The 12,029-nt window shown below is 34.5% G+C and overlaps 1 protein-coding gene across 1 annotated transcript in view; it reads right to left on the reverse strand.

Annotated features, from left to right (window-relative positions):
* The window catches only part of DOCK4 (dedicator of cytokinesis 4), a 577,420-nt gene that overhangs the window by 330,916 nt on the left and 234,475 nt on the right, over positions 1 to 12,029 (reverse strand). The window contains exons 2-3 of the mRNA XM_069107030.1: positions 4,198 to 4,281; positions 1,421 to 1,461 (exon numbers count right to left, since the gene is read on the reverse strand). Of these exons, the coding sequence (XP_068963131.1) occupies positions 1,421 to 1,461; positions 4,198 to 4,281 (125 nt within the window). The remainder of the gene's footprint in view (positions 1 to 1,420; positions 1,462 to 4,197; positions 4,282 to 12,029) is intronic.

The following is a 12,029-nucleotide window of genomic DNA, read 5'->3' on the forward strand; positions in this document are numbered from 1 at the left end:
GTAACCAATTAAAAACTGAAGCTCAATTTGCATCTGGGTGGCAAATGATAAATGACAACTTTAAGTGAGTGGATTGTAGGAAATGAAGTGAGATAATGTTATGTCCTTTAGGTTCTCTTTGCCTTTGGAACAAGGTTTAAGAAATAAAATTACTAAGTAGAGTTAGAAAAAATGGGGGGGGGGGAGTATATTTAAACAAGTTAGGAATCTTATATTAGAAAGTATTGTGTATGTGTATTTAAGATGAAAAATGCTATAAATTTTACATGCCAGTACTAATAATTAACTGGCCATTAAATGATAGATTGAAAAAAAGGGGAAAAATATCATAGATTATATAAATGGATGAAAGGTATCAGTATGAGAAGTGGGGGGAGAGGGGAGAAAGATTAGATGTGTAACAACCCTTTGCAATAGCAAAGAACCACAAAGGGAAGGATAAACAAACTGAATAAACAAATAAAAAAAACACTGACTTATTTAATGACTACAGAGAAGCAAGAGAAAACTTCTACAAACTGATACAAAGTGAAATGTCAAGCTAGAGAAAACAATGCCACAAAGAATGTAAATAAAGAAATAGCAACAAAACAATTAAAGCTGAATGTCTTTAAAGTATAATAGCAAAGCTTGACTGAAAAGAATGCTTTGCTCTCTCCTCTTACCTTTTACCCTACCACAAATCCTGCATCTCTGCAAATCTTTGCAGTTTTTGTTTGTTGAAAATACCTATCGATATGTACTATATTAGAAATAAACATATCTTAGTCTTATTTGAAAATAGTTTTGACCTTGTGGACTCCCTCAATGGAGGAGGAAAGGAGTATCGTACTTTGAGAACCATTAGACTACACAAATCTAGCACTTCAGTAGTGATATTTATTAAACAGTTTCTAATAAGGATTCATATAAATATATAAAGGATAATGAACCCCAATTTCTCTTACTGCTATCAGGAATGAGGCTTTACTACATACATTCTCATCTCCACAACCCAGAAGATCTCTTCCATCTGTGTGGAGTAAGACTTAAAGGAAAATATATATTTTCAACACCAATATATCTGACAAGTAATACCAAAAATATTTTCATGGTCAAAAACATTAAGCTGACATTAATTTTTTTAATGCACTCCCCAACTCCCCCATTTGGTTTCTAGCAAACTAACATGTTAGTAATTATGTTCATGCATAATGAGCTTATTAAGGTCCTCCAGTTCAATCTGCAAGATCCACATAGGATTAACATTTGGTCACCATCCTAAAATATAATCCAAGTTCAAAGGAGCTTTAAAAATTATTTAAATCTCCATTATTGTTGTCATGTACAGTCCCCGCTGTCTCAACCACACATATAATTCAAATAAAAGTATTTTTGTTCAAAAATACTTAGGACTAGAGTTAGAAACAAGTGTTTTTACCTTGATATTTGGGTTTTTTAAGGCAAATCCTCGGTACCAGCCTGTGGAGAAAAAATTACATTTTGATAAACCAAAAGAATGACAAGAACAGCAACTTTTTTTGCTCCTTACCAATGGGGAGATGGAAGTCTCCAACTATAAATTATGTAAAATATGAATAAAAAATATATGTAAAAATATGTTAAAAAAATAAAAAATTATGTAAAAATTAACTAAAATGCAATAAATTAAACCCTGGAAATTACTAACATAAGTATAAGCTGTGTTAACAAAAGTATACAAATAAATGAAAATTCATTATAATCATATTTAAAATCTTTTGTCTTTAAAGTACTTTTGACTTTAAAGTACCCATATCTCACCTGGAAATCTTGTCAAGAGAGTATAAGAATTTTAGAGACTTCCAAAGTTTCTCTTTATATTTGTAATATTGGATAATAATAATTCCTATGGCTTTCTTCCCATCTTTACCAATACTCCTCAGTTTATACTAAACAAAAATGGAACTGAAGGATATGAACCCGACTGAGATATTGATCATAAGGACAAAATCTCTTCTTGATACAAAGGATTACTGGTAGAAGCAGGATAGATGGGATGGGGCATGAGGAGAAAATGGCATTAGCATTTCCATTCAGACCTATTTTATGAGTCTCATCTACTTTTTCAACAGATTAAATAATAAGGATGCGGTCAACCTTTTTACAATCCTGGTTATAGTGGATTCTCTTTACATTGCCTGGAAAAGGTAGATAACCAGGTTACCAAAGGCTGAGACACAGAGGCAGAAGACATTGCTCAGGATGCATCTTTAATAGTATGACATGGGTTTTGGATTATTTTCTCATGTTAGAGATAGACTGGAACTGTTCCACTTTTGTTATTTCAGCCACATCCCTCTTGTGACCAAGTGCAAATCAAGTAAAATGACAAGCTAGTTAACTATGATCATAAAAGAAAGTGAAGTCCTCTGCCTCAAGTAGAGATAGAACCAATCCCTGACTAAAATTTCATGAGCATAGTGTACTCACTCATTACCCAAGTGAGCTATATGTGGGTTTTAAGGTTTAGCAATATTACGTGACCTATAAATTAGCCAAATCCATTTACTAAAGAGTTACAACCAAATACTGTTAAGGGGGAAAAAATGTTAGTAACTGATAAAAAAGGAGGCTATAAACAATCGATATTGATATTATTTAAAACTGGCTAGTGTGAAGTTGTTTTGCTTTTTGTAACAGTGTCTATAAATGATTAAGGTGAATTTAAGAGTACCTTGAAATATTTTTAGAAACAATTTTTATAAATGTTGCCAATTTTATAATTCAGAATTTAAGCCCTAAAGAGTAATACAAGTAGGCAATAATGTATACTTTCTATTAGATATGAAAAATAAAAATTGCCTTATTTTTTCTCCTTTATTCTTTTCCATTTTCAAAACTTATCTAAATATAAAAACATCTTTGCTTACAGACACTAATAAATGCAGATTTACACGTTAGTGCAGTGGATAGGGTGCTAGATTTGGAGTAAGGATGACCTAGGTTCAAATCTTGCCTCAGACACTTTGTGTTGACCCTAGGCAAGAGAGCTAATCTCTCAGATTCCTCATCTACAAAAACGAGGCTGTTGGACTTCACAGCCATTGTGGTCCCATCCTGCTTGAAAACTATGATTCTATGACCTAACTTAAAATAAAAGGGAAGCCACAATTAAATATATTCACAAATTATGTTCATTACACATAACTTTCCTTGAAGGGCTATTTTGAAATATGAAGCAATGTTGTTTTCCTTGGAAGTCGGTTTAGACTTGTGATTTCTTAGGTGTGGGAAACTCCTAGTGTAGGAATTTAGCAATATTGTTAGAATATGGAGAGTTGCCTGGGGGAGCGGGGGCACTGAGGTTAAGTGACGTCATGGTCCTGCTCACAGATCTAATATATGTGATAAACAGGACTTGAACTTAGGTTTCCCCAACTCCTAGAAGGACCCTCTGTCCACTACATCCTGTTGCTTCTTCTCCTATGCAAGACTCATACTGAATTTAATCATTTTCCTTAGCAAACATTATTCAAGTTATGTAAATTTGAATCCAAGTACTTGTGAGCCATATTACAATAAGGATTTCCTTTATTGGAAAATTTCTTAAGGAAATTGCCTTAGAAGGAAATTAGATATAAATTTTTCTGTGCCAGTGTTGTGTAACAGTATCTTCTTATGCAGGACCATAACTATCTTTGAAAATTTAGATACCCATGTACCATATAAATGAAGAATTTCAGTTTAGTTCACACAGGTTAAATAAAGCAGGCACTTTAGGTTGTTGCTGTAAATATTTTCTTGTGTTAAGATCTGAAAGTCTCAGGTAGAAAGAACACTGGGTTAGCAGGTTGGAGACAAGGGCTCTAACTCCATGTTGGACAGCAATTAGCAAGTCCTTTTTATAATCATCTCCTCATCTAGAGGCTACTATAGATGATTTTTAAGGACTAACCTTATGGAATACCACAAATGGCATCCAATTTGACATAATCGAGTCATGCACAGTCAGAGTATCATTTCTTAAAATTTCAAAAATCACAAATTATAATCGATTTTTATTTTCACTCATCTTAGATAGATGTGAAATCTTTTAGTAAGTGTCTCTCTGTGACCTACAAAGCTTCAAAAGAGATTAGTTTTGTGTTTAGGGAAAAGTTCATAAACTTTATAAAGTACACAATGAAATGACAGTCCATGACAGCCCAAATCAATTGTGACCACCCGCACACTTACCATCACATTTCTCCAGAATCTGAACTGTGTCTCCAATTTCCAGTGATAGGCCATATGGGACTGTTCCTCGAAAACTGGCAATGACTGTAAGAGATAATTTATAGCATGTCATCTAATCTTCCAATTCAAAAAAAGTCAAACCATTTGTCATTAAATGTTTATAAACTAGAGAATGGGAATGAGTTTGTAAGCACTTGGATAACAAGTAACTTTGAAGACACTTTTCAAATATTTCTATTTTGTAGGGAAATTACTTATATAATTTGCTCTAATTTATAGACTCAATAACATGCTTTTCAAAAACACATTTCAAAAAAATCAATGATGTTCCCATGGGTTTTATGTCAGGGTATCAATTTTACAATATTTTTGGTATATTTGTTAAAAGACATCTATACCCCTGACTCCTAAACAGTTTTGTCATATTACCACTCAGGATGAGTGACCCAAAATTGATCCTCTGAAGTAACCATGGATTAGGTTTTGTAAAGACAAAAGAAATAGCAACATTCAGCAATTGGCCATTAGTGTAGAAGTTGGGGTAGAAGAACAGAACAAGGGGGGGAGGGAAGGGGCAAATGTGACACAGAGTATACTAGTTTCATGGGTTTACCTAAGGATATTTAGAGCCAGAATGAAAGAAAATTACTTTTAACGGTCAGAAGGGAGGCAAATATAAAGAAGATAGCAAATATAGCTAAATATAGCAAAGGGGGAAGAAAATACCCAACAGGTACCCTAAGATGAATCTACAAAATGTTTTTATCTACTGTTGTTAAAAAAAAATCTAAATCATTTGAAGAACTATCAGGTCCAAGAGAGTCAAATTTATAGGAATATAGAACAAAGATCTGAAGCGGATCTCATAAACCACCAAATCTAACTCCCCTCATTTTTTTATAGATTAAAAGTGAGGTTCAGAAAGCTAAGATGATTTACTGAAGGTTATCTTCAGAGAGTGGTCAACTAGGTGGCACAGTGCATAGAGTGTCAATCCTGGAGTCAGGAAGACTGGAATCCAAATTCAGCCCCAGACACTTTCTAGCTGTGTAACCCTGGGCATATCACTTAGCCCTGTTTGCCTCAGTTTCCTCATCTGTAAAATGAGCTGGAGAAGGCAATGACAAACCACTCCAGTATCTCTGTTGATAAAACTCCAAAATGAGGTCATGAAGAATAGAAATAAAAGAACAGCAATAACAACAATAAAAAGAATAAGCCTGAGGCTAACTACTGATGGGAAGTCCCTAGTCTCTGGCAAGTCTGTTCCTCTTCTCCATTCTCACAGCTCCTTTCTCAGCAGGAACCAGAGTCTCTGAGTGAGAAACCAGAAGAAAGATTCTGGCTAGAGATACCTCACTCCCCACCCCCATAAGGAGATGGGGTCTCTTCATTTGTTTGCTATCAGCTCCACTCTTTGCACATGGATAGAATGCTGGGCTTGGCATCAGGAAGACTCATGTTCAGGAGTTCAAATCCAGTCTCAGTGTCATCTAATATTCCAATTTTTTAAAAGTCATATCATTTGCCATTAAATGTTTATAAACTAGAGGATGGGAATGAGTTTATAAGCACTCAGATAATAGGCAACTTTGAAGATACATTTTAAGTATTTGTATTTTGTAGGGAAATTAAGTATATATAACTTGTTCTAATTTATAGACAGGGTCAATCTGTGACCCTGGGAAAGTCACTTATTCTCTGTTTGCCTTAACACACTGAAGAAGGAAATGGCAAACCAGTCCAGTGTCTTTGTGAAGAAACCCCTAAACAGGGTTATGAAGAGAGACATGACTGAAATGCCTGAACAACAACAAAAATTTTCATAGAAATTATCTATGTCATAATTTGAACACAGGTCTTCTAATCTACTTTCAATGCTCTTTCTGCTACGCCACACTTCCTGGATTTAAAAAAGATAAAAAGTGGCTTTTGTTATTTTATTCTGAATGTTTAATGTGATAAGCGAAATTTAAAAATACAAATCATTGTTTATTCTCCAAGTTGGAAATGTGATTCCCTCCACAAATGATATCAGGCAAATTAAAATATCACAACAACCAGCTCAAGAGGACTCTCAAGTCCATTTCTGAATTTGAACTAAAATTAATACCAGGAATCAGAACATAATGCTCAAACACATGAGAATTAAATCAAGAGGAAACAGATCTAGCATGACCACCAAATGAAAATAATTTAGGGAAACACTGGGTTATGATGTCATGTCTTTGTGGTATAACCAGAAATACCCAGTATTGCCTAATGTTTCTGTATATTTTTTTTTCAAAATGTAGTCTTTCTGTTGAGAAAAATCAACACAAATTTCCACTTTGTGGTAGATTATCTCATAAATGATTTTTCCCTCTAAAAATTTCTCAACTATGGGACTAACATAAAAACAAACATAAAATTCATTCCTGACTGACTTCAAAAAAATTTCACTTAGAATTCCCCTCACTGAACAAAGGAAGGTTCTCTGAAAACCAAAGAAAGTCATTGTGACAAAGCTAAAAGTGAAGTTTGAGGAACTGAGTTGAAATCTTGGCTCTTCCTTTTTGTTACCTGTTGACTTTGGGCAATTGGTTAACCAAAAGATATTTACTAAGGACCTGTGTTAGGCAAAGTGCTAGGTGAGGGATAAAGAAACAAAAATAAAGTAATCCTTGTCTTCAAGGGGAGTCAATACGTACTTACAAAACCATGTAAAAATAAGTAAGAGGTTATTTGGCACTGGGTATGCATCAGCCACTGAAGACTGAGGAAAGACCTCATAAAGAAGATGATACATAAGCTGTGCTTTGAAGGAAATTAGGTGGAATGAGAGATAGAAGTGAGAAAAGAATGTATTCCAGAAGTAGAAGATAATAGAGGAGTGCCCTGTGTGAAGAACTGTGAGAAACTATACTTTGAGAAACTATACAGGAATGAAGGCGAGTAATGATTAACGCATAACAAAACTGGAATGAAATGTTACCAGATGGTTTTCTATTTGATCCTGGAAGTAATAGGGAGCTACTGGAGTTTATTTAGCAGAGGAGAGACACAGTCAGATGTGTTTTAGAAAAAATCACTTCGGCAGTTGTGTGAGGAATGAAATGGACAGAGGCAGAGGAATGAATAAGGAGACTGACTATCATACTAGTTTAGGGAGTTGACAATGAGGGTAATACAGCAAAAAAGCAGAAAATTCACTAGGGTACAGGCCATGGGGAAAATTATGAAAGTAGAGTCAACAAGAATTAGCAAATAATTGGCTAAGTAGCAAATCACTTAAACTCTTTGTATCCCATGTTCCTCATCTGTAAAATGAATATATTGGAATAAATTACATCTTTGGCTCCTCTGAGCTATCATGAACTTCTCAGGAGACAGGAAGTAGAATGCCAACCATTATGGATTAGTTTTGTTACAGATTTGAGGTCCATACATTATGTAACACAATCCTACACACAGGCATAGGTCTACTCATATGTTATGGTGAATTTCAAAAAATAAAGCCCTAAGCTTATCCTAAAAAATGCAGTACTCTAGACCCCTCTTGCTGAATCCTCTTGGGTGTCACACAACTTGGTATTCATAGATGGCAGATGTTCAGAATTTCACATGGATACCTGAACCCTCAAGCAAAAAAAAAAAAGGAATGGGAAAAGATGATGAAAAAGGGGTGTGAGGGTTATAGGAGTTTATCTACATGCATAACACAGGGAACTCAATGACCTCAGTAAACATCTGTCAGTGAACTCTTTTTTTCTTTGTTTTTTGGAGGGGCAATTGGGGTCAACTGATTGCCCAAGGACACACGGTTCGTTTTTTGTGTTAAGTGTCTGAGGCTGATTTGAACCCAGGTCTTCCTAACTCCAGGGCCAGTGTTCTAATCACCACACCACCTAGCCGCCCCCAAGTCAGTGAACTCTTGAGAGTATGGCAAGAATGACCAATAACAATGCTAAACTGAGGCCTACATTACAAGTACTGGGCACATATTTATTGCTGTTCAGTCATTTCAGTCTGGTCTAACTCATCATGACCTCATTTGGAGTTTTCTTGGTAAAGATACTAGAACTGTTTTCCATTTCCTTCTCTAGTTCATTTTACAGATGAAGAATTGAAGCAGAGTGAAATGACTTGCCCAGAGTCACACAGCTAGGACATGTCTGAGGCCAGTTTTCAGTCTTCCTGGTTCCAAGCCCAGTGCTCCATTCCATGATAAACATCTGATGAACCGGAATGAAAGCAGCACACTCAAAGTTATTCAAGTCAATGGCTTTCATCTGTATACCCATGAATTGTGCTGGGTACTCAAAGGATCAAAGTGACATTAGTACAACTGGACATTCAGCTTGAAGACAGTGCAAGCATCCCTGAGATGCTAGTTCCCAGACAGAAGAGAAAGTACAAAGAAGAAGGCAGTTATACAAAAGGTCAAAGGATCTGAAGCTAAGACTTTCCCCTAGATCATAATTGCTCATGTTTGTAAGAGAAGGCAATCTACTCAGAGAAGTGGGGCAGGGAAAGGGCAAGAAGCACTAAAGAAAAAACAAGATAACATAAGCTCCAATAAAGACTCAGATAATATTTCCCACAATCTACTCTCATTTCATTTATCATTGTCAGACTGGATCTTAGATAAAGTCTTTCTAGTAAATCCCCTTGCCAATCTACAAGTGTATTGCAATAAAATAAAGCTACAAAAAAAACTGAATTTTCTACTCTGTTATATTGTGAAAAAGTTGTTTCCTCTTTGTAGAATAAATACCAATTCTCATTTCACAGCTCCCAAATGTACATTTTTCAAAGAAAGATGATCTAAGCCAGGCAAACTGTCATAGGACTTTAGTTCACTTTTCATTTTTAATTTGTAATTTATGTCTTCTTTGATAGCTATAAATAGAAAGATCACAAAGAAATTAACTCATAAATACAATTAGAAGTAATTAAGAGATCATGAAGTGATTGAAGAATTATTCAATGCTCATGGTTGGGTTATGCTAATGTAATAAAAATTACAAAACAAACAAAATTAATCTACAGTTTTAATGACATGAATAAAATTACCTAATGAAGTATGTTATAAAATTAACACCAATAGCAAAATCAGTTTGAAGGAATAAAAAATTCTGCAATCTCAAAGGAAATAATGAGAAAAAATTGTTTGTCCTTCCTTCTCAAAAAGGACCATGACACCAGGAAGGTGATGCTGTGACTTGCAAGTGAATTGGATTTAAGTGAGGGAAGGCTGTGCAAAGTCACTAGTGTCACTTTCTCCTCTGGAGCCATCTGGGTCAGTGGCAAGACATGGATCAGGATGACTATTGATGGCCCCCAATGAGAAAAAAAATATGAATAAAGGTGATAAGACAGTTTTGTCAAATCTTAAAGTATATTATAAAACAGAAGTCATCAATGTTATTGGTATTGGTTAGGGAAAAAGAAGCCAGATCAGTAGGAAAAAAAGAAGTGAAAGAAAGAAAATTTATAGCTCTACCCTCTTTATAGCAGCAAAAAAAAAAAAAAAAAAAACTGGGGAAAAAGAGGTGCCCATCATTCAGGGAATGATGGAAAAAAACCACAAGTGTATATTAATGTAATAGAACAATATGGTACAATAAGAAATGGTTAATGTGAGGAATTCAAATAAATGTGGGGAGATTTATATGAAATTTATTCATTCTCTCTCTGTCTCTGTCTCTCTCTCTCTCTAACAATGTAAAAAGGAAAATCCCTAACTCAAAAAATTCTTAATCTCAAACTCTTCAGTACCTAAAAAACCAGCAACAGTCCCAGAGAAAAGATAAAGAAATATAACTCCCTTCTCATAACACAGAGAGGCAGTGAACTAAACGGACAGATTATCACCGAGAAGTAGTGACTGGCTAGAAAGCTGGATTTGGAATCTGCACTCTCTTAAAATTTGAATCCTGCCTCCTAAATTAGTTGTGTGACTCTAGGCAAGTTGAAATCTTCATCTGCCTCAGTTAATTCATCTGAAAAAAAATAGCATGGAGATAATAGCAGCATGTACCTCACAGGGCTGTTCTTAAATTCTAATGAAACCGTGTATGTAAAGTGTTTCAAAAACCTTAAAGTGCTACAAAAGTACCAACACTAATGTATACATTGCCAGATATAGTCACTGTACTGTACACATCTGCTTAATTACTACTCTTTATTACAAGAGAGGGTTCCATTGGTGGCAGGCATATATCCTACTACCCCCTTTCAAACTTGCTGCAAAATAAAAATGTGAAAAATTAATTTTTAAAATATATATGATTAGGGTAACATAAGTGGCAGCTCTGTTTTTCTCATTAAAGGCTTGATAAAATCCTTCAATCGCATTGAAAAGTTACACATAGTTTGATTCATCTTTGCCCATTCTCCCCTTTGTTTCCTGTGGATTAATAAACATTTCAATAAACCTAACTTAAAATAAAGTTTTTAAAAATCTGAGATCAACTATTCCCTCACATTTCCATTACATTTTTTAAAGATATTTCATAAATATCCACTATAATCATTTGCTATGCCATTCATTTGAATAAGATAAGTAGAAAATGCTGTTTACCAGAGTATTAAAAATTAAATGGCTTTTAAGGAAAGCTAGCTATTATGTTCTAGGAAAGCACATAATATTTTGCAACTATTTCCTACCCAAAACCAGAGAGAGAGACAGAGACAGAGAAAGACAAAGAAAGAGTAGGGAAGAGGTAGAAGGAAAGCTAAAAGGAGAGGGAGAGAATGAGCAAAAGAGCAGTCATCTCTCATTCATAATGAAACTACTCTATTATTCAAAGGGAAATTCACTTTCTATTCTTTAAAAGAACTAAACTTTTGGAGTGAAAAGGCTATACACTTAAAAAAGCAGTAATTTAATGCCCAAGTCTCAGTTTCCTCCTCACTAACATTGAGATGATCTCTTTATTACCTGCCTTGAAAGACAGCTGTAAGTATGAATGCATGCAAATGCAAAATCCCTTTCTTTACAAATCTTAAATATATATATATATATATGTATATATATATGCCAGTTATCATTATCAGGATTCTATGATATTCAGAAATCTAAATGAATTAACAAAACTTGTATAAAAGGGACAATTCAATGCAAGATAAATTACTGTTACATTCCAAATTGGTGACTATTATTCAGGATCACTTCAAACGCTCTATGTATTTAGGATCCATATCTACTTGACATTTCCAACTTTAATTATCACTAATTATTGACATATTTATATAACACTTTGAAGCTTATAAAGCATTATATTCACAAGAAACTTGTGAAAGCATTATTATGCACATTTTACAGATGATATAATTGATGTTGTGAAAAATTGTTTCTTAGCTCAGGATCCCACAGCAGCTGTCCAAGGTGAAATTTGACCTCAGAACTCCTAAGTTCTAGTCACTATAGCAGGCAGCCTCTCACCTACTATATGCAGAGGACTTGACTTGGTTCTAGAAGAAATATGAAGTTTTAATAAAAGATAACCAATGCCCTCATGGAAACTGTCATCTTGCAGGTTCTAGGAAGTAAAAGTTGAGCACACTATTATAATTTTAAAATGGAAAGCAATTTTAAGTATATTATCTTTCATATGTATGGCATTATGTTGATTGCAACAAACCCCTAAACAATGTTGAGTCCCCAAGAAAAAATATATCACCACTTAAACTAGGAGTTTGACCTAATCCACACTAGAAAGACCAAATGGATGGGAAAATATCTATCATTCATACTACAGCAAGCATTTGATCAACATCTCATGGATCCTGGAACAGACAGAAGAAATGCACAATAATTACAGCCCAGAGTTAAACAGGAAGAAGAG

This window comes from Petaurus breviceps, unplaced genomic scaffold, assembly GCF_028583685.1.
Source record: "Petaurus breviceps papuanus isolate PSGF00001 unplaced genomic scaffold, PetGlider_PUasm1.0 84, whole genome shotgun sequence".
Classification (NCBI taxonomy): domain Eukaryota; kingdom Metazoa; phylum Chordata; class Mammalia; order Diprotodontia; family Petauridae; genus Petaurus; species Petaurus breviceps.